General features: G+C 46.4%; 1 protein-coding gene across 1 annotated transcript in view; it reads left to right on the top strand.

The window, feature by feature from the left end:
• Positions 1-22,360, top strand: part of TAFA4 (TAFA chemokine like family member 4) — a 619,417-nt gene that overhangs the window by 523,747 nt on the left and 73,310 nt on the right. Inside the window, exon 4 of the mRNA XM_086939557.1 lies at positions 13,064-13,219. Coding sequence (XP_086795683.1) covers positions 13,064-13,219 — 156 coding nt within the window. The remainder of the gene's footprint in view (positions 1-13,063; positions 13,220-22,360) is intronic.

Raw genomic sequence — 22,360 nt, forward strand, 5'->3', positions numbered from 1 at the left:
GAACCCCCAGGGTCTTAGTTTATGTCTCAGCAGTGCTGCCACTGGCTCCATACCCAGAACAAAAAGCAGGTGCGACAGGGGGCATCTACATTGTGTGCCCCGGGTGTAGCGGAAAAGACAGAGACACCACACCACCTGTCTGAACCCTAGTACTTAGGTAAGTGTATCAAGGGGCCTGCTCCATGAATATGGAACTCTCTCCCACCTGACATCAGAAGAATCCCCTCTCTGACTCACTTCAAAAAGGATGCCAAAACCTCCCTTATGGACACATTTCTCAGCTAAATATTGCCTCAACCAACACTATGGCCCGACCTATGGCCGCCCACTACCTCCCTTCGGACTACTTTGTCACCCCTTCAGAAACTTGGGGCCTGGTTTGAATAATTGTAAACGTAATCTGTAAATATATGATCTCGTCTTAATAACAAGTTATGCAAACTGTAAATACGTGCTCTTCTTTCCCTTATGTATCCGGCACCCCTCCCCCATACTACTCGAGCTGCTACTGGTCGATTCTAAGTTCTGTCTGTATATTGCTTTGCTCTCCTGTAAAGCATTCTGATACCCTAACGGGTCAAGTTCGCGCTCTATAAAACACATAATTAAATAAATAAATAAATTAATAAATACAAATAAAAGTTGTATCCAAGTTATAAACCTGGGGCCAACCCCATCCTCTCCAGGACTCGCTGAGGTATTCCCATACAATCGATTGTACAATATCTATGAACACCAGTGAGTATGGATCTTTATTCAGGTGTAGCGCATAAACGAAAAGGGACAGTTTACGGATATTGTACATGGTGCTTCTCTGCTGGATAAAGCTGTGCTGGCCATCGTGTATAAATGTCAGTAAGTAGGGAAGCAGGCACGCCTGCCAGGAAGCAACTCAAGATCTTAAAGTCCACATTAAGGAGTGAAATTGGACAAGGCTTCCACCGGGTCTTTGCTCAGTTTTGTACCAGCAGTATGAAGGCCTTGTGCATGGTGGCAGGCAGGCATCCCTGCTGAAGTGCCTCATGATTAAGGTTCCCGGTTTTCCATTTTTACAGATAATTACAGAAAAAAACAAAGGGTTTCCTGTCTGTATTTATTTTTAAAAGCGGAAAAATGTAGAAAAGTGTGCTTCTTGTGGGTGTTTCTCCATGCTGTTTTTTGTGATTTTTAGTACAACAGCTGAGCAGATAGGCAGCATGTAAAATTAAAAATAGGTTGATATTTCCCAAAATGCAGGTATATGGTAACATATCTTTGTATTATAATGCTCATATTTACCTGTAGATGTGTAGTATTTTGCTATATGTGGCTGCTTAATTTGCAAAAACGCGACAGGCAGCAAAGTATGAGTGCATATTTATAAGTTAAATAAATGTGGATATATATATATATATACCATTTTATGACTCCATATATTTGCAAAACACAAAATAAATACGGATAAATACCAATAAGATGGGCAAAAAATAAATACGGATAAATACAGACAGAAATGATAACAAAAATAAATACCATCAAACCAGAGCCTCACTCAAGATATACCTCAAGTAGTCTATATGTGACTACATCAGTATATGTGGGGTAAAACTCAACTGGGAGTCCATCGTCTCCCGGGGTCTTGGCAGGTTTTTGCTGCCGCATCGCTGCCAAAGTTTCCACTTTTGTAAGAGGCTCTCCTCTTTTGTAAGAGGTTCTGCTCCTAAGCGGGGTAGATCTATCTCAGCCAGAAAGGCCACCCCGTGATCATCTGGTATTACAGCACGTTTTGCATATGTTCTACATAGGTGGACTCACAAGACTTCAATAATCGCAAGCTGATTGTTAAAAAATGCTTTGTTCACATTGTGCAGCACCAGCATTGGATCCCAAGATTCCTGCTGCCTCACCAGGCGTGCCAACATGGCGCCAATTTTGTCCCCCTCTGCATGTATCCTCTGACAATATGGTTAGTAAGTATATTTTTCCAGTCTTCACCAGTCATCTAAAGGGCTCCACCACAGGCCGCGGAGCAGGCCTTAGGCCACATCATGAGGGTCGCCGCAGGTCACAGTGTCAGCGTCAGTCCTACTCACAAATTATGGCACATCGGGGGATCCCCCTCATCATGCGATGCCTCCCAGAAAGTTGGGAGGTTTTGAATGCAGTAGATAGGTCCGATAATACAGGATTTATTTAGCGGCCGGCAGGAGCTCTGGTAGGAGCAACTAGTCGGCCATCTTGCTTGGTCATGCCCCTTCACAGTTAACCTTTATACATGCTCTGTGTGTACTTAACTTTAAACCATTGTGCATCAAATAGGTAAACCTCTATTTTAAACAAGAGACACATCAACTAGGTGGTACCCATTTATAACGCATAAATACCAAAATAATTAGCATTTGGTATACTCACTAGACAGCATGAGGAATGCTTCTTAATGACTATGTTGAAACATCCTTAAAATAACCCTCACACACCAACAGGCCCCTTGGTGTCATGCTTCATTATCTGGGTCTTCACACCCCTCTACGGGATGCGGCGTGCTACGACCTACGTCTACGCGGGAGCACTTTTAATCAGACTATGCGTGGTGTGTGTGGGGGTACGTACAGTGTAGGTGAATAGTGAGGTTTTTAGTGATATAAAGTGATTGTTAAAAAGTGCCTGGCTAATGAGGTACAAAAAAATCTTTTATGATCCTCCTAGCTGGCACTATTAAAAAGGTGTGTTAGCGAGGTTTTTATGTATTACAATGTACATTACCTCTTGTGTGCGTCAACATGTTTTGGAGTCAGAACTCCTTCTTCAGGACTGGGGCCACAAATCCCCACCGTACTCACGTATTTCTATCAAAAAACTGTAATTCTACAGAAAAGTGAATAAAATTAAAGACTATTGTGTACCTAAATGAATTTCATGAAGGTTCCTGCGTATTCGCAAACCTGTTGGGACAGCGACACAGGGATAGAAATAAAGCAATACATTTATAACTCTTGTGGTTTTGATCTTTTATTCAAGGTGCAGTGATCTAAAGAAAAAGTGTTGGGCAGCTGTCACTAGACATATTATTGTCATTCTATTGGTGATGGTGTGCCCTGTGAAAAACGGGGTGGGGGTGGGGGACAAGGACATGACAGACAACACACAACATAAATCACACGCTCTATTTTTATAGTCCTCTGTAGTCCAGGTGGATTGGAAAGGAAAAAACTGTGTAAATCTGAGGTATAATGTAAATGCTTACATTATATTACAATCTCTTAAGCCTCATGAGCCTCAGAATGTGGGAGGTTTTTTCGAGCCAGTTTGCATCTTGGAAGATAAAGTTTACTCAGGTATAGTTACTTACAGGTTTTGTTGTTTCAGCTCATTGTGGTCAAAGGTTTTTTAACTACTCACGATTGCCAGGAGAGAATCTCCACCCTGCTAACCCCCACACGGCTCCGCTGTGTGTGCGGGTTATCTCCGGTGGAAGGTTGTTATATAGTAAACCGGGGCATCAATTAAGCGTTAATTAGTGCCCCAGCTGGAAATGAGGCCCTAATATGGTCTGTCCGGTTCTCATTCTATAGCGCCCTTGACCGCCGCCATTTCGGGTGGGGCAGTGCGATGCCGGTAATGTATGCGCTTGTGCGCATGCGTGGACCCGGCAGTGTCTGCATCCCCGCGCATCCGTGAATGTTGCTGTTTAGATAGCGCATGCGCTACCTCACATCCTAAGAGGTCCGGTTTAAAAAAAAAACAAATGGAAAGGGGCGACCAATCGGTCCCCCCGAACGTATGGTGGAGTACCACGATCCCCCCGGGAAGCCATCTTGGGCGGGAGGCGAGTCTCGGCTGGTATGCCCGAAGCGGCGTAGCCGGGGCGCGCCTTTTTCCCGCCCTAGAGTGGGCTGGCCTAGACACCGACGTGGCCGGCCACGCCCTCGGAGGCAGGCGGGGGCGGGGTTACGCCCGCCCTGAAGACGGATAAAAGGAGCGGAAGCCAAGAAAGCATCCTCTTGTTCCTGTGCTCTGAAGCTGCACCTCCCCGCTGCACGTGAGCTCGAGACGGAACGAAGAGCCAATTTTGAGCGTTGTAATCTTTCTTTTTGCCTTGCAGATATCCTTTCTGAGAATGCCCAAGAAAGTCGCAAAGCGGGTCGGTACCGAGCAGATGCTCCGAATGCTCATGAAGGAGATAGCCGATCTGAAGAAAAAGGTGGAGGCTAAGGACGGGGAGGGAGGACCGAAACGGCCTTTTCAGGGAGCGGTCCCCGGTGGAAAAAGCAAGAGGCCCAGAAGGGGAGTACTTGGGGGAGACACCCCGGTTCCCGATACCCCACGTGGGGGGACAATCCCGGTGCCGGGAGAGGGGAATCCAATCCCTGTGGTGGTCACCCCCGTGAACAGGGAGGATATGCCCCCCGAGTTAGCGGCACAATTGGCGGCGTGGTTGGGAAAAGATAGCGAGGGCGCCACGGCTGACGACGCCCGGGCAGTAATGAAGCAACTGCAGGAATCTAGAGAGGCTGCGAAGGCAACATCTTCTGTTCCCCCACAGGTTCCGGCGGCTGGAAGTACAGCAGGCCCAAGTTCGGCGACAAGCGCGGGGTCTACTTCAGGTAAGCGGCCATTGCCGATTGTGGGGGAGGGGTCTGTACCTTCTCGAAGGGAGAAGATTGCCCAGCATGTCCCACTAGAGATTAAGGAATTGATTTGGGCGGATAAGTATGTAAACGTATTTTCATTGCTTACCGACCATTACGAGATTGAGCATGTGAAGAGCCAAAAGGAGCTCATGCATCTGAGTGTTTGGCGCGCAAAAATGGCCGCCTTTAAGGTTGACGAGAACATTGGTACTTGGGGCAGGGCGTGGGGCATATTTACCTCCATCATGGGTGAGCGCAGGCCCGAGTTGCTGACCGAGTTACCCATTTATCAATCACGTATTATGGAGTATTTTGTGGCATATGGGGGCAATCAGTGGTTCTGCTATGACAATTTGTTTAGAAAAGCTAAGGAACACAACCCATTGTTGACTTGGGATTGTTACGACTCCGTGTCATGGCAAAAAATGGAGAGTACAGGAATGTTGAAGGTACCATTGGTAGGGAGTAACGGAGGAGAATCTTCCCGCCAAAACTCTGGGACGCCCTTTCGGACGGGTGCAGGTAATGAGTACCACTCGAAGTCGAGTGGAAACACAGGGAAAAGGGGGATCTGTTGGAATTTTAACAGAGGGAAATGTACGAGGCCCCAGGGGTCATGCAAATTCAGACATGAGTGTTGGCAGCCATCCCATCCTGAGTCCTTGTGCAGAGCCAAAACGGGTGATAGCGGTGGTAAGGGAGGCGCCTAACAGGTCTGATATAGTCCGAGGGGCGCCTTTACCTACCCCAATTGATACCATGGCAATGATTCCTTGGCTCAACGAATACCCGGATCATGCTTCCGCTGGGGTGTTGCGAAACGGGTTCTCTTATGGTTTCCGCATCCCAGTGGGGGATTTTCAGGGTGTAGCAAACTGTATAAATCAACTGTCGGTCTTGCAGCACGCGGCGGTGGTACAGGTAAAGATTGGGAAGGAGGTGACTCGTGGTCGTGTGGCTGGTACATTCGATTTGCCACCTGTTGCTAACTTGGTTTGTTCCCCTCTAGGGGTGGTCCCCAAGAAGGACCCGGGTGAGTTTCGGCTGATACATAACTTGTCAGCCCCACGTGGTCTTTCCGTTAATGACGCGATAGACCCGGAAGTGTGTTCGGTGCGGTACGCATCTTTCGATGAGGCCGTAGCCATGTTGAATCGCCTGGGGCCCGGGGCGCTGATGGCAAAATCAGACATCGAGTCAGCGTTCCGGTTGCTCCCGGTACATCCAGACGATCAGCGTCTTCTTGGTTTCATGTTCCAGGGTCGCTACTACATGGATAGATGTATGCCAATGGGGTGCTCGATTTCATGTGCCTATTTTGAAAAGTTCAGTTGTTTTCTGCAGTGGGTGTTCACAAAGAAGACCGGTTTTCAACATGTGATGCACTATCTCGATGACTTTCTGTTTTTGGGGGCAGCCGGGGATCCTGAGTGTGGACAGGCTTTGCATGAATTTTGCGTCTTAATGAACGGATTTGGTGTGCCATTGGCGCCAGGTAAGACTGTGGATCCCTCGACCTTGATCGAGTTTCTGGGGATCGAGCTCGACTCGGTGGAAGGTTGTTTTCGATTACCCAAGGAAAAGGTGTTGAAATTTAGAATATCCCTTGAGTCATGTATTCGTGCAACAAAAGTAAACCTGCATCAATTACAACAGGTGGTGGGTCAGCTGAATTTTGCCCTAAGAGTGATACCGATGGCGCGCCCCTTTTCCCGCTCGATTGCACAATCCATGGTCGGCCTCAAGGAAGGACATCACCGCACGAGACTCTCGGCAGAGGTTCGCCAGGACATGCGCATTTGGTTGGCATTTCTGGCGGATTTCAATGGTCGAATTGTCTGGAACAAACCAGCGGTGTCCTCCGAGGAGTTGGGGCTTTGGACGGATTCTGCGGGGAGTATGGGTTTTGGCGCCATATTGGGTACACAATGGTCGGCTCAAAAATGGCCATCATGGTGGCATGAGTGCGGGTTGACGAGTAACATTGCGTTTCTAGAACTGTTCCCTATTCTGGTGGCTTTGAAAACATGGCCTGAAGGGTTTAGGGGTCACTCTGTGGTGTTCTGGTCTGATAACATGACCATTGTTGAGTGTATCAATAGTCAGGCAGCACGATGCAAATTGATTCTGAGACTGCTCAAGGAAATTGTGTTGTTATGCATGCAACTGAATGTACTGTTTAGGGCACGGCACGTGCCGGGGGTGATGAACCAAGCGGCTGATGCGCTTTCTCGTTTCCGTATGCAGGCCTTCTGGGGTTTTCTGCCCACAGCGGACCCGGTGGCGGCACCCTTTTCCGAAGCTCTCTGGTCTCTCGGTGCCCCGAACTACAAAACCTCGTGGGAGAGAGTTTAGCACCCAGGACGAGGAAGGCATATGAAGGGGCGTTCCGTTCCTATTGGGCCTTTTTGGGTACTGCCGGGGGGGAGCTTTGGGGTCAGGAAGAGTTTGTAGTGAAATTCCTGCTCTCTTTACATCAGGCAGGCAAATCAGTAGCTTCGGCCCAGAGGCATCGGGCCGCCATTTCCTTTATGGCGAAGGCTCATGGGATCCAGGACCCGACAGCGTCTTTCGTTGTGCAGAAAGCGCTACGTGGGTGGCAACGCCTTGAGGGTCGCAGAGTAGACGATAGGCACCCGATAGGTCTGGATAGGTTGACCCTGTTATTGTCCATACTACCGGCAACGTGTTCATCCCAGTACGAAGCAGTGTTGTTCCGAGCCGCATTTGCATTAGCATTCCATGGGGCTATGCGGGTAAGCGAATTAGTGGCAAAGAACAAGCGGGATACGATGGGGGGACTGTGCCGGGAACACATTCAGGTCAGGGGGGAGACGATGACGGTCTCATTTGTTAGGTCCAAATCCGATCAGGGTGCAATCGGGGACTGTGTAATCATTCAGAGGATCCCCGGGTCTTCCATGTGCCCTGTGGTGTGCGTAGAGGAATATTTAGCGCAGAGGGTGGCAGCATGGGGGGGGACCTTGTTGAGACACGCTGACGCCACCCCACTGACGAGGTTTCAGTTCCGGAGGGTGCTTGCGATGCCTATTTCGGCTGCGGGCTTGAACCCCGGCGAGTTCGGGACCCATTCCTTTCGGATAGGGGCTGCTACTGAGGCTACAGCCAGGGGTCTGAGTGTGGAGCAAGTAAAACGTGTGGGGCGTTGGTCCTCTAACTGTTATAAAAGGTATGTGCTGTTGCACATGTTGTGAAGCTATAATGATATACTCACGCTTCTTGTCTTTGTTTTGATTTTCAGTTACGCAAGCTTACGAAGCGGGGCGGACTGTACAGTCGACCCGACTCCTGGGGGCCAGCGGTCAGAAATCACCGTCTGCGAATAAGGAGGTGTGGGTCGTGGGCCACTCATACGTGAGGCGTGCCGCGGACGTATTCAAAGCAGGTGATATGAGTCACGTGGCTGGGGAATACGGGTACAGGGTGTCCTTCTACGGAAAGGGCGGGCTCTGTATTGACCAGTTTCCAATCTTTTTTGAGGGTTTGTTAGAGCGGACGAGGTCACCGCCGTCTATAATCATAGTCCATCTTGGGGGTAACGATCTCGTGGCCACTGGTAGACGACTTCTTCTTGAGGCAATGCTTTCCACAGTAAGTTGGTTGGCAAGAAGAGTTCCAGGGTGCACAATTGCATGGTCCCACATGATCCCACGGAAAGTTTGGCGGGGGGCTATTTCGGTTACTGCTTTGAACCATTCAGTAAGGAAGATGAATAACAAAGTGAGTAGATTGTTTCGTTCAAATACACTGCATTCTGTTTCGCATGGTTGTATCAAAGGGGACAGTATGTATTTGGGGGACGGGGTTCATTTGTCCCGGGTGGGGAACGAGTTACTCATAGGAGACTTCATAGCCTGGTTACGGGGTTTACAGCATGACCTTTAGGTAGGAGTTTTTTGTGGGGGGTCCGGATAGCCGGTCAACTATCCGGCCTGTGGCGGTAAGGTCATGATCGGTGAGCAGTAATTCGAAGATCCCTATGAGGGGGCGTCACCCATTACGGATGGGAGCGCTCGGGGGAGGTGGCCAATTGGCCCCTCAACGGGGAGGCGGTCCTGTCTAAGGAGAGGCCGCCGGAAGGAAAGGAAAGGTGGTCAAGGCCCCTTCCTGGATAGGAGGGGCTACGGCCCCTCCTGGGGAATTTCCCGGGGCCAGGACATCTGCGACGGCAGATGGGTAAGTTGTGTGGGGTGCGGGAGGGGGTTTACGCTACCTTTTAGACACCTCACACGAGTCCTCGAACGACCGTTAAATGGCGTCGAGTTTATTGGGGCCCCCGTCAAGTACAAAGGGAAATTGGTAAATGCACTTGAGGTACGCCTCTGTGCGGTCGCCCCTCTCACAAGTGAGGGGGGGTATTTCTGGTTTAGGGATCTGACACCGGTTACGACCTTGCCGTTGGCCCTTAACGTTAGGATGTACAATTTCAAGTCAAATGTTTTGTAGGATGTTAGTTCGGCTAGGAGAACCTTTGTATTAGAGATCTGTTAAGGTTAGCCAAACATCGTAATGTGGAAATGAAATTGTACATAATATGAAACTGTTATTTTAATGTTTTAATTTTGTTTCATATTTTAATAAATACGGCCGGGAAGGGTAACTCCCTTCCCGCCTTCCAAAAGTTCAAAAACTGTTTCCGGTTTCCCAATTCTTGGGGATTGTGTTGAGAGGGGGTGGCGGGTATCTCAGCCATATGGAAAGGGGCGACCAATCGGTCCCCCCGAACGTATGGTGGAGTACCACGATCCCCCCGGGAAGCCATCTTGGGCGGGAGGCGAGTCTCGGCTGGTATGCCCGAAGCGGCGTAGCCGGGGCGCGCCTTTTTCCCGCCCTAGAGTGGGCTGGCCTAGACACCGACGCGGCCGGCCACGCCCTCGGAGGCAGGCGGGGGCGCGGTTACGCCCGCCCTGAAGACGGATAAAAGGAGCGGAAGCCAAGAAAGCATCCTCTTGTTCCTGTGCTCTGAAGCTGCACCTCCCCGCTGCACGTGAGCTCGAGACGGAACGAAGAGCCAATTTTGACCCACCCACCAGCCCCTGAGGACAGCGATTCGTTGTGAATACAGTGGATATAGTATCGTTTTTGGTTTTCTCTGTTTTCTTACAGGTTGTGATGATTGTCGTGAAATGTCTCAAAATGCAATAAAGATTGGTTAGTTTCAGTATATTTTGCAAATAAAGTAATTTGGAACAAGGATTGATCAGTATTTACGCTTGGTAATAAGTGATGCTTGCTTGTAATCTTAGTACTTAGGTAGAATTGTCGTATTTATTTTGGTCGGGCGGTAAGGTCATGATCGGTGAGCAGTAATTCGAAGATCCCTATGAGGGGGCGTCACCCATTACGGATGGGAGCGCTCGGGGGAGGTGGCCAATTGGCCCCTCAACGGGGAGGCGGTCCTGTCTAAGGAGAGGCCGCCGGAAGGAAAGGAAAGGTGGTCAAGGCCCCTTCCTGGATAGGAGGGGCTACGGCCCCTCCTGGGGAATTTCCCGGGGCCAGGACATCTGCGACGGCAGATGGGTAAGTTGTGTGGGGTGCGGGAGGGGGTTTACGCTACCTTTTAGACACCTCACACGAGTCCTCGAATGACCGTTAAATGGCGTCGAGTTTATTGGGGCCCCCGTCAAGTACAAAGGGAAATTGGTAAATGCACTTGAGGTACGCCTCTGTGCGGTCGCCCCTCTCACAAGTGAGGGGGGGTATTTCTGGTTTAGGGATCTGACACCGGTTACGACCTTGCCGTTGGCCCTTAACGTTAGGATGTACAATTTCAAGTCAAATGTTTTGTAGGATGTTAGTTCGGCTAGGAGAACCTTTGTATTAGAGATCTGTTAAGGTTAGCCAAACATCGTAATGTGGAAATGAAATTGTACATAATATGAAACTGTTATTTTAATGTTTTAATTTTGTTTCATATTTTAATAAATACGGCCGGGAAGGGTAACTCCCTTCCCGCCTTCCAAAAGTTCAAAAACTGTTTCCGGTTTCCCAATTCTTGGGGATTGTGTTGAGAGGGGGTGGCGGGTATCTCAGCCATAACAATGTTTTGTAGTCATAGACTGGTTTATACACAATTTCAGTTTGCGATCTATGGATAATTATTTAACTCTCACATATAGTTTTTGGTAGATGTCATAGCGTTTTGAAACCTGTTGGTGGGATTACCATTCGATTAACCACAATCAATAAATGGGGAGTAATTTTTTGAGCCAATCGCTATGAAATGCTGTATGTTTGTGATATACATGGTAAAGATTCACACAAGGTTCAGTGCAACAATGAAATCAGGATCGACCAGAGATTCTCCAATGCTGTATAGTGGTATATTACACTTTGTATATAAATCCATACAATCTGTGTTATTCATGTGAATTATAATGTCCTGCGAATCACTGATTAGACACCGCCAGCCGGGCATCAGTAGTCGTGGAAGGTTCAATGGATGTTAGGATATTCATTCATTGTAATTGACCCCATGGAATACCATCATTTAGACCATCAATATGTGTGCCTAGACGGAACACCCAGCGTTGTTCCTTTTCGAACAGTCCATTCTCTGATTGTAGATGTTCTATTACTTTCCGTTTCAGATCATTTACACAGTGTTGTTCAGTGAGAAAGTGGGTTGACATTTTGGTGGTACTTTTTTTAGTTCTCACATTGCTTTTGTGCTCATTTATCCTGATATTTACTGCTCTCGTCGTCATCCCGACGTACTCAAGACCGCAGGGACAAGTGATCAGATAGACCACATGCTTGCTGTTGCAATTTGTTCGTTTTCTCTGGTCCTATTTGGTACCATTGCGGAAAGTTAATTGTTTGCTTTTTTACGTCAAGTGGCAGTTGCTTCAGTTTCCACAGGGATAATGCCCTTGAATGCCATGCAGAGTTGGTTGTACCGGCTGCTTATTCTGTAGGCGGGTGTGGACTAACATGTCCTTCAAATTCCTTCCCCGCCTGTGTGCAAATAATGGTTTCTCTAGATTCAATTCACCACAGTTAAGTGTTCGCCAGTGTTTGTTGATAATCTTCGAGACCTCATTTGAGTGGGTACTGTACGTAGTCACGCAGACTGGTCTAACCACTGTGGGGATCACACTTACCCATTAGTGGATTCCTTTTGTTTATGAAGACTTGACTAGGGAGAACAAATCCACTGTTTTTCTCTCTCTCCCCTTTTTGCTATTATTTCTGTGTTGAAACATCAGCAGAACATGAGTGTTCACAAAGAGTGGTAAAAATGAATGTCCGAAGCTTTTTTGAAAATTCTATTACATCAGCCAAGGAAAGAGATGTGGTCTACAAACTAAGCTTTCCATCTGAGGACCTTGGTTTGAATGCAGCTTGGCATTTCGGGAAATCACATAATCACAATATGCCTAAGATTTAAATGTGTGAGTTACTAGTGTGTGTGTAACAAAAAGATTTAAGCCACCACTTGATGAAAACAATCTTGTATAATTTTCCATCACCTCCCATAATATGCAATGCTCTGTTCCTCACGGGTTGGGTCCATGCGATAGAAATACCAACATGTGCATGCTTGTACATTTAAACAGGATACCCCTTCCTTTTGACCAGTTGGTGAGCCCCCCCCCCTTATGTTTTCACAGTCAGATAGAAGCCCTCCACAATTTTCTTTATCCCAATTTATTCTTCACATCTCAAGTCTACTTCTCAATGTCTGTGGGTGCATTTTCTTGGGCATATTGAGGGATTCGCCCCACACACAACTTCTTCCCTGGAATCATTTTATCATTATGCACTGCATGCTATTTTTATACAAAAATACACTTTTACAGCAAGTCTTCAGTGCTTTCTTTTCTGTGCATCAGACTTGCACAGGACTCGCTAGGTACCAAACATCCAAATCTTGCAGGTCTGGTGAACATTCTCTGAGCTCCAGCAGTGCTCGGTGTTGCACTGGAATGCATTGGAGAAGACAAAAGATGTGGCTTTAATGTGCTGAAGCAGGAAAGAACTGTCAGGTACAGATGCTTTTTCCATGCATTAGTACATTAAATCGGACCTTTGGCCTTCCAATGTATATTGTAAGACTGTCTCTACCCCGGTGTGTGAAATAGTAGCCCCCCCCTTGCTTATTTTTTGCATGAGGGACAGAGCAAAAGAACAGGTGCATCGGACAGAAACGTGTACATCCCCCATTCGTGTTCAACGTTAAAACGTCATTCATGTAATGCACCCGAGCTAAAACATGCTGCTGTTTTTGCTAAAAAACAAATGCGTTGAGATGCTTGGAATGCTTCCTGATGGTGTTATGCATTTCCCACATGTGATTATATTTTCAATTAATATTCTGTTTCTTTTGTATTATAATTGCATATTTATCTCAATAAAATTCTATTTTCAAACTTTAAAGATGCTGTGATGCTGGGGCCTCATATTCATGGACATGTTCTTTGTGATTTTAGGCCACTACCAGGTGAAGCAAGGCACGTGCGAGGTTGTCGCAGTCCACCGGTGTTGCAATAAAAACCGGATCGAGGAGCGGTCGCAAACTGTGAAGTGTTCCTGTTTCCCTGGACAGGTTGCTGGGACAACAAGGACTCGTCCCTCGTGCGTGGAAGGTGAGCAAACTGAGATTCATTTCTGAGGTGATCTGATGTTTCTCCAAACGCTCCCGCCTTGCCCGCCTGCTCCTCTGACACGCAGCCCCTCCAGGATTTGTTAGCACGGTGGCATTTAGACTTTATCATTCTTTTGTCATTTTATCTTTGGAAAAAATCATCCCCGTCCCTAAGGGATAATGATTAAAGAACGCAGATCTTATACGCTCTAATCTCTTTATTATATGTGCTTGCCTGTGCCTTTCCAGTGACAAAAGTGATTTGGAATTAAAAATTCTCTAACCACTTGAGCTATTATCAAGTGACAAATATGCAGCGGCATGAATATTCCTATTGCTTGACATTTCTGTGTTAAGAAAAGACAGATTTCTTATCTTATTTGTCAATACAAAGGGTCTTAAATGACATGCTTTTCTCATTTCCATTTATATTGGAACACAGAACAAACATATTATACAGGCTTACAGATTATTAATGGGGCATTAAAAACTGATAATGCATTCCTTGATATTCTTGAGTTGATCCACAAAAAGAAAAACACTTGTGTTCTGGTCCCCTCTTTGCTTTAAAGCGCATCGGTTGAATATATTTTAACACTTTTGAGTACAGAAACAAAAATAAAGCGAATTGGTAAGGGACCTACTTAGCAAGCCGGTTTACTGGCTAGTTCACATAAAGTATATATGTTTCCGCCTGAGTGGCAGAAATGTTGATATGTGCAACAAGCATTTAAATGAGCATTGGCAAAGCCAAGAAGTCGCGCCCATGTGCGATGAATTAGCTTTGGCAATTGGATGGGTGGGGGGAAAGAGGGGGAGTGACCAGCAAAGGAGGGGGGGGGGGTGAAGAACATGATGGCAGGTATTAGTTAATAGAATGGTTAATAGTGGGTGGCACAAAAAAACTCAAACGGAAAAAAAATATCTTCTTTTTCTGCAGTTTTGGCTCAAAATGCTCTGTAACAGTAGTCAACTCATGCACCCTGCCAACCATGTTCACTGCTACACACTCGTATAACAGTTACTTTAAACTGATACAACCTCCAGAGCTGCAGAAAAACACATTTAACAACTTACTACATAAGCACACACTGTCAGCTACACATGCAGCTCTATTCAAGTCTCCAACACAACACTAAGGGGCAGATTTACAAGCCCCCCACACCACCAGCACGCCACTTTTTGTGACGTACTGGTGGCGTATTTTACTGTCCCATATTTACAAGGACAGGAAAAGCCACCCTGCGTGACTTTTCCTGTCCTTGTAAATATGGCCCCTTTACAAACAGCACTTTGCGTGCAAGGGGCGTTCCATAGGTATTGCTTTGGGTTTTCCGACACAACACCCATGAAACTAGATACATTTCCAGATTTACGAGGAATCGTAAATCTGGTAATGCGGCTGAGGCACAACGAGAAGTATTTTAATTTCTCCTTGTTTTTTCCTCTTTCAATGCATGCTGCATTCTGCAGCACACATTGAATGAGGAAAATGAATGTAGTGATTGTTTTTGTGCAAGAAGGTGCCCCTTCCTGCAAAAAAACAATCTCCCATGAAGCAGGTATCCTTGCACCATAGTGCAAGGGTTCCTGCACCAGTGCAGTGCTGCAGTTTGTGCGCCAGCGTAGGGGGAAGCACGGAGATGCGACCTATTGTTGTAAATATGTCCAATTCCTGTGCTTTGGAAGTGAATCAGTGCGGCGCAGCCAAATGGCTTGCGGAATGCACTGAGTCACTTTCATTGTAAATCTGCCCCTAAATATTTATCTGTTCTGCATTATGACTAAAAAAAGACGCAATTTGAGTTTCAATAAATAAGGCGTTTAGGTATCAGTTGCTGAGCTCGACACACGTCGTATAAATTAATATGCAATTAAATGTGCATTGTGTGACAAGCCACACATCTTAGGACTAACCCCCTCTATCCATTAAAGCTACTTGCTGCCCCTGCTAAACACACTGAAAGCTTGTGTTAATGGTGTCTTAAAGACGCTCCAGCTTGATGGCTGGGAGCAACCCTGCATCTCACTCGCACAGCCCTTTGGAACATATGGCTGCATTAGGGTAAACTCTGCCATAACAAGAAAAAAGAAGCACTCTTGACGTGGCCAGTGTTGACCGTGTCATAGTGCTTTTTTTTTTTAAGCCGAGAGCACCAAACAGGTCTGGGGACTTGGGTGGGGGAAAGAAGAAATAATACATGATTCACAGCGCGAGCAGTAGATGGACAGTGGAGGGAGTAGGGGGAGGAGATTTCTTTTCAGCTACCTGGGCCAGGTCTGCTTTCAACAATGCTGTCTCCACCTCCTGCCAGGAAGCTGCACCAGGGAGGACAGAACTGGTTTTGACTAGGTACAGACACTAAAAAACAACTACAAACTTAGGGGTCCAGATAAGGATTCACTCGTAATCCTCTGTTCGTCAACGCCTTATCAATAGTACAAGGGTACGAACACAATAATAATAATAACAGACCAGATCACAAGATGTGAAGAACCAGTAACGTGAGTCACCCCTGGTATAGGATTCCCATCAACAGTCTTGTAATGATCAATATTATCAGATAATTGATAATATTGATCATTACAAGACTGTTGATGGGAATCCTATACCAGGGGTGACTCACGTTACTGGTTCTTCACATCTTGTGATCTGGTCTGTTATTATTATTATTGTGTTCGTACCCTTGTACTATTGATAAGGCGTTGACGAACAGAGGATTACGAGTGAATCCTTATCTGGACCCCTAAGTTTGTAGTTGTTTTTTGATTCCTACGGGGGATAATACTTAGGCACGGTCGGTAAACATCCCTCTAGCCCTGCAATAGATTGTGTTTTTTCTAGGTACAGACACTCTCTGCCTTCAGAGAACAAAGAATTTAGTAGTATAAATATTGGGGCCCAGACCCCAGAACTTTAGATCCGTTCTGGGAATCAAGACAAACCTTTGCCATGGAGAGAAACCAAGGGAGCTGAAGGAGGAGACTGCCCCTTGTGCTGTGTGCTGTTTGGTGATGGCCTGCACTGGTTACTTATTGCCAAGGAAAGGAGAAAAGGAACTTTGTGTGTACTTTATCATCTTGAGGAAGATCTCCAAGGGCTTGAAGCTGAGCTTGCCTCCTGTTCTGAAGTCTTAGGGACATAAAGACTTCACCACCTGCTCCCCTGAATTTCCTTGCTGGTAATTTTGCCTGCAGAGATGTGCCTGCTGCGGATGTTGTGACCTCTAGTGACTGGGTGTAGCTGGGAGCTGGAAGCACGAGGCAAAAAGGAAGAAGTGTATCGCCGTCACAACTGTTGCCATCGTATCGCCGAAGAAGCGCGTCGCTTCACCGAAGAAACGTGTCGCATCACCGGCAAAGCGTGTTGCTGCCGCAGAGGTCGCGTCGCATCACCGGCGAAGCATGCCACAGGGCCTGTTGCGGCTCCAGAGTTCCCTACACGGCTGTCGGGCGTGCACGCATCGTATCCAAGTTGTCACATCGCATCAAAGACGCCATTTTGTTGTATCACACCGTATCGTCGCATTGCGGTGCCATCTTGTCGCATTGTTACTGGAACGCAGTAAGAAACAGATGCTTCACCTCCTCTCCAGCAAGGAACAGACGTATTGTCTCCCCTGCGCTGCAGTAAGGAACAGGTGCACCACCTCCCCCGAAGCAAGGAACTGACGCATCGCCTTCCGTGCGATGCTTTTGTTTGTTTTGCGTGACGCATCCAAGGTACTTTGAGGGTAAAGTGTTGCATTTACCATCTACATTGAACTAAGTTATTTCTACCATTTTAAAGTCATATTCTTGATATTGTATTGTAGATTTTTGTTATTTGGTCTTGTATTAAATCTAGTAAAGAGTACTTATTTTTCTAAACTAGTGTGGTGTCCATTTGTAGTGTTTTCACTGTACTACTGTATGTGTTCATAAATGCTTTACACACTGCCTCTGAGGTAAGCCTGTCTGCTTGTGCCAAGCTACCAAGGGGGTAAGCAGGGGTTATTTTTGAAGTGTATCCCCCTTTCCCTGACTAAAAGCAAGGGTCCCTATTTGGACTAAGGTTCAAACCAATGCCAACTAGAGACCCCCATTTCTAACAGTCACCCTTTCCACTGCCATACACTGGTCCATCCCTATTTTCCACTCCTTTAGCGTTGGTTCATCCTGTGCTCCCCAATGCCAAGCTATGTCTCTCTTAGCCACCACTGATCCCAAGGCGTTAAACAGTTATTGTGGTCTTGGTATGTCCACTTCACTGTTTATTCCTAGTATCAGGAATTTGGGGTCCAGGGGAGGGAAACCTGGAGCACCTCATTGAGTTCTCGAATAATCTTGTCCCAGTAAATCTGTATCTTGGGGCATGCCCATAGTGTATGATAGAAATCTTCCTTCTGTCCCTGGCACCCCAAGCAGTTTGGGTTTCCAGCTCGTCCTATTGTAGGGAACTTGGTCTTGTCCTAGTAGATCCTGTGTAATATCTTATATTGAATAAGTCGCATGCGTGCCCTGATCGCCACCTCTCCGGGGTGCATAAGAGCAGCTGCCTAGTCCACTTACTCCCATTCTCCCATCTCCTCCTCCCTACCTAGGTTCTCTGGTATGTTATTGTTTATAATTTTGTATGTAAGAGCTATTGCTTTGTGCGCAATGGACTCATGCAATAGGCAACTTTGTAGTGGTGCATATTCTGGGAGGTTCTCTACATTCAGGGATTCCGCTATCCATGCATGTCTTATTTGTGCATTTTTGAAGAGTTGGGTGGTCTGAAGTTGGTATTCAGTGCGAATTGCAGAAAAAGATTTTAGCTTCTCTTTATCTACGATGTCTCTCACTGTCGAGATTCCAACTAGGTCCCATTGTCTAAAGCCTTTCAGTGTCCCTATTCCTCTCAGTTAGTTCCCTTTCCAGAGTGGTATTGCCCTAGTCACCTTATGGTCCCATCCTGAGGTCTTAGTAGCCCTTTCCTACACTTACAATGTAGTTGGGTGGCCGGGAGGAGGTTGTAGTTCCCTGCTCCCCATATAGGTAGTGGGTCAACGTGCCTTGGGACAGTGTTTCTCTTTCTAGCCTATATGTGGGATGATCCCCGTCTGTATGTATCGAGTCATTTATGGGTATTAGGTTTTCAGCCCAGGAGTATGCTTCTATGTCGGGTACTGCGAGGCCCCCATTGTAAGGTTTTCTCTGTAGTGTATGTAGCGTTATTAGTGGGTGTTTCCCAGGCCAAAGCAATGGAGGCATCTCAGCCTCTATATCTCGGAATACTGTCCATGGGAGGGGATGGTATGTGTTTCGTAGGGTGTAGAGGAACTGGGGCAATGAGATAATTTTGAACATTACTGCCCTTCCCATTATTGCGAGTGGGAATGGTTTCCAAATTTACGTGTTATACGCGAGAGGTTGTATTAGTAACAAAGGTTCATATCTGTTGTGAGAAAAATCCCCAGGTATTTTAAACCTTCCTCTACTATCTTCAGGTACTCCGGTAAGGGATACCAGTGTTTCGAGGATCTGGAACTGTATGCCAGCGACTAATGCCAATTTACCATGTAGCCCGAGTGCCTGAGATATTCTTCGATCGTCTGGAAGACGGTGTGGATCGAGCTTTCGGACTTTGTTATATATAGCAAAATGTCATCTGCATATAGAGATATTTTTTATTCTCTAGTGTCTTCTGCTGTAATCCTAAGCCCTGGACTTGAGAGTGATGTCTAATTCGACACACTAGTGTCTCTATCATAAGTGCAAACAGGGGAAGAGACAGAGGTCATCCCTGCCTAGCCCCCATACCAATTGGGAATTCCTGCGATGTCCTACCACTCACCCTCAATGTCACTTTGGGAGAGTTGTATAGCAGAGCCACCTATTTTCTAAATTTCTTTTCAAGGTCAAATGTGACCAATGTGGCCTCCAGGAAAGGCCAGTGCACTGCACCAAACACTTTCTCAGCGTCTAGTGATAGGAATATGTGCAGAGTGTCCCGCTTGCTAGTCACCATTATCCAATTATGTGTTCTTCTGGGATTCCACCTGGTCGCCTTTCTGGGCATGAAGCCCAATTGGTCCCAGTGTACCAATCATGCTATGACATTTTCAGTCTCGTGGCCAGGATGGTCGCTAGGACCTTCACTTCCACATTTAGGAGGGAGATTGGACGATATGACTCGCATTTGTTCCTCTACTTATGCTCTTTATGTATAGTCACAATTGTGGCCAGTCTGAAGTCTGGAGGGAGTATCCCGTTCTTGCAGGGATCTTTAAAGAGGTAAACAGGTGGGTGCTCAGGAGATCTGAGCATCTCTTGTATAGTTCCGCAGGCAGGCCATTCGGCCCCAGGGGTTCCCTGTGCAGAGTTCCAGTATTGCTCCTTTCACCTCCTGCATGGAGAAGTCCTCATCTAGTGCTTCTCTATCTGTCTCTTCTGAAGACGGGGTCTCCATGTCTGTCTAATAGGTCAGGATTTCCGAGGTGTCATCTAAGGGTTTCTCCTTATAGAAGTCTTTGTAATATGTGGCGAACGCTTTTGCAATCTGTTCGTCAGTTTTGTGTTCCTTTCCTTGACCATCTACTATGGACGGAACCCTTCTGTTTTCCATTTCTTTTTTGCCAAGACAGGCAACGAGTTTTTCAACTTTGTTCCCTGCATTGTACAGTTGATGGAGAGTGGCTAAATGCTGATCCTAAGCCACAGTTTGCGCTAGGTCTCTATATTCCTGTCTAAGTGTCCCCAGTTAACGAGTGATCTGTGGGTCTCATATTGTGGTTGTCTGCTCTTCTAGCATCTGGAGTTGGTGTTCTATGTCCTCTATCCGTTCCACTTCTTTTTTCCATTCCCATGCTATGCGGTTCTGCGCCCTGTCTCTTAGCACCGTTTTGTATGTTTCCCAAAGTGTGACCCCAGATTCAACCGTTCCCTCATTTTCTTTAAAGGAGAGGTCAGTGTCGGTCCTTAGACTGTGGATAATGGATTTGTTTTTTCGGTCCCAGGCTGTGAGCCTCTACTGGGGTTGCTTTATATGTCTCCTGTTCTTTAGCATAATCAACAGTGGTGATTGGTCAGACAGCCCTCTGGCTAGGTATTCTGCTTCTTGAACCTCCCTACTTCAACTTTTTGGGATAAGGATGTAGTCTAGTCTCGAATACACCTTGTGGGCCCGGGACACGTATTAGTATTGTTTGGCCTGCGGTTTCTGCATCCACCATACATCTACAAACCACATTGTACTCGCAAATTGTGCCAGTGCTATAGGTGGGGTCTTCTGTGGTCTACCTCCAGTGCGATCTATGGACATGTCCATCACACCGTTGAAGTCCCCTCCTATCATATGTAATGAGGCCGGGGCTTCCACAAGGATTTCTGTGATTTTATGTAATGTGCGTGTCTGTAATCACAGTGGGGTGTAAGGGGCATAAGGTCAGATCAGGGTCAGTCTCAATCTGCCCCAAGTACCCATCACCAGGGTCTGACCATATGCGAGTTGTGTCAAAAGGGAGTGTCTTTCTTATCATGATCACAACCCTGCAGGATCCAGTGGTGTATCTAGTGTGTGCCAAAACTCTGTTTGCTCCCCTCATCCGCATCTGGTGCCTTGTAGGTGAGTCTCCTGGAGCATCACCACATCTGGATGGAGGCGTTTAATATGACATAGCACCAGTCCCCTTTTTATTCTGTCTCCAAGGCCATTCACATTCCACGCCAGGCATGTGAGGGTTGGACTATATATGCTGGCCGGCATGGGTGGTATTTATTTTCTGTTTTCCCTGTTAGTACATGTGTCGTATACTGAGAATGTTTCTTTCAATGTGTATATACCATTGTCTTACCAGGATTGTGCAGGAAAACGTCTTACTAACTTGTGGGACATTTGGTCCCTATCGCTCTTTACTAACCCAGTCCCCAGCCCCCGCTGCCATCTCACATCACTTGATCCCCCAAACATCATGCATCTGTAAAAGATACAGAAAGAAAGAAGTTGCGGTGAAAAGCAGACAATGTCCTTGAAAAGACTTAGTTCATGTCAAATCATGTAAACTATAAATCTTACTGCGTTCTTGACATGTTTCCACATTCCTTGTTTCTTTTAAGTCCATTAGATGATGACTTTGAGAACAGCACACTAGTGGAGAGGCTGTCCGATTTGTGGACACTGGTGGGGCAATGAGGCGTGCTTGTCCAGATTCTTTTGTTTCTATTTTTTTTTAGCTCCTTAGTTTCATTACTTCCTCTTTGTAGTTTATTTGTGGTGTCTGTCTGTCCAAACTGACCACGTACTGCTGCATCTTTCTCGTGCGGTGTCTTCGGTAGTATGTCCTTTCCAACACATAGTCCTGCTGTACACCTCATCCTTATTTTGCATAAATCCACATGTAGTGCGGGAGATGAGCTCCGGATCATCACCGAAATGTAGTGGGCTGGCCCCACATTTTCAGGAGACATAGTAGACATAGCAGAGTTGAGTTTGATCTGATTTATTAAGTCCTTAAGTAGAAGTTACAGTAAGCCCTACCAGGAGCAGCCTACTAGCTGATCAGCCCTCTTCCAACTGACAACACTCAAAATATAGTTTCCATCATACCTGAGAGACTTGACAGACTTTCTCAGGAAAATATATCATATCAAATGGTACTTATGACATTGGACATATCTACTCTCTATACGAGTATTAGACATGAAGATGGACTGAAAGCAACAGAACATTTTTTGAGAATGAAACCTGAGATTTGCAACCCATAATCAAATGGTACTGGAAATTATGGAATGGTGCCCACGATATCTTTTTGTTTGGGAATGAAATGTTCCAGCAAGAACAAAGAACTGCGATGGGCATGTTCTTCGCCCCCAGTTAAGCTAATTTACATCTTTTAAAAAAAATAACTTTTTATTGATAATTGGTACTCAACATCATCAGGTTTAGTACAAATTGAGACCATCAATAATTTTACAGTATAGCATTCTCTGCTGTTCCACACAATCTTGTACAGTATGACATTGAGTCTGTACAGTTAGGGTAATTCTGTAGTCCATGATTCATTCACTGTTGTCCATTGATAAGTTGTCGGCCCACAATCCACATATGTTGCCTATGAAGACATTCCACTTTCCCCACACCTGCTCCCCCTTCTTAGGGCACCCCCTATGTATGTACACT

Source organism: Lissotriton vulgaris, chromosome 9 (genome assembly GCF_964263255.1).
Source record: "Lissotriton vulgaris chromosome 9, aLisVul1.2, whole genome shotgun sequence".
NCBI classification, from domain to species: Eukaryota; Metazoa; Chordata; class Amphibia; order Caudata; family Salamandridae; genus Lissotriton; species Lissotriton vulgaris.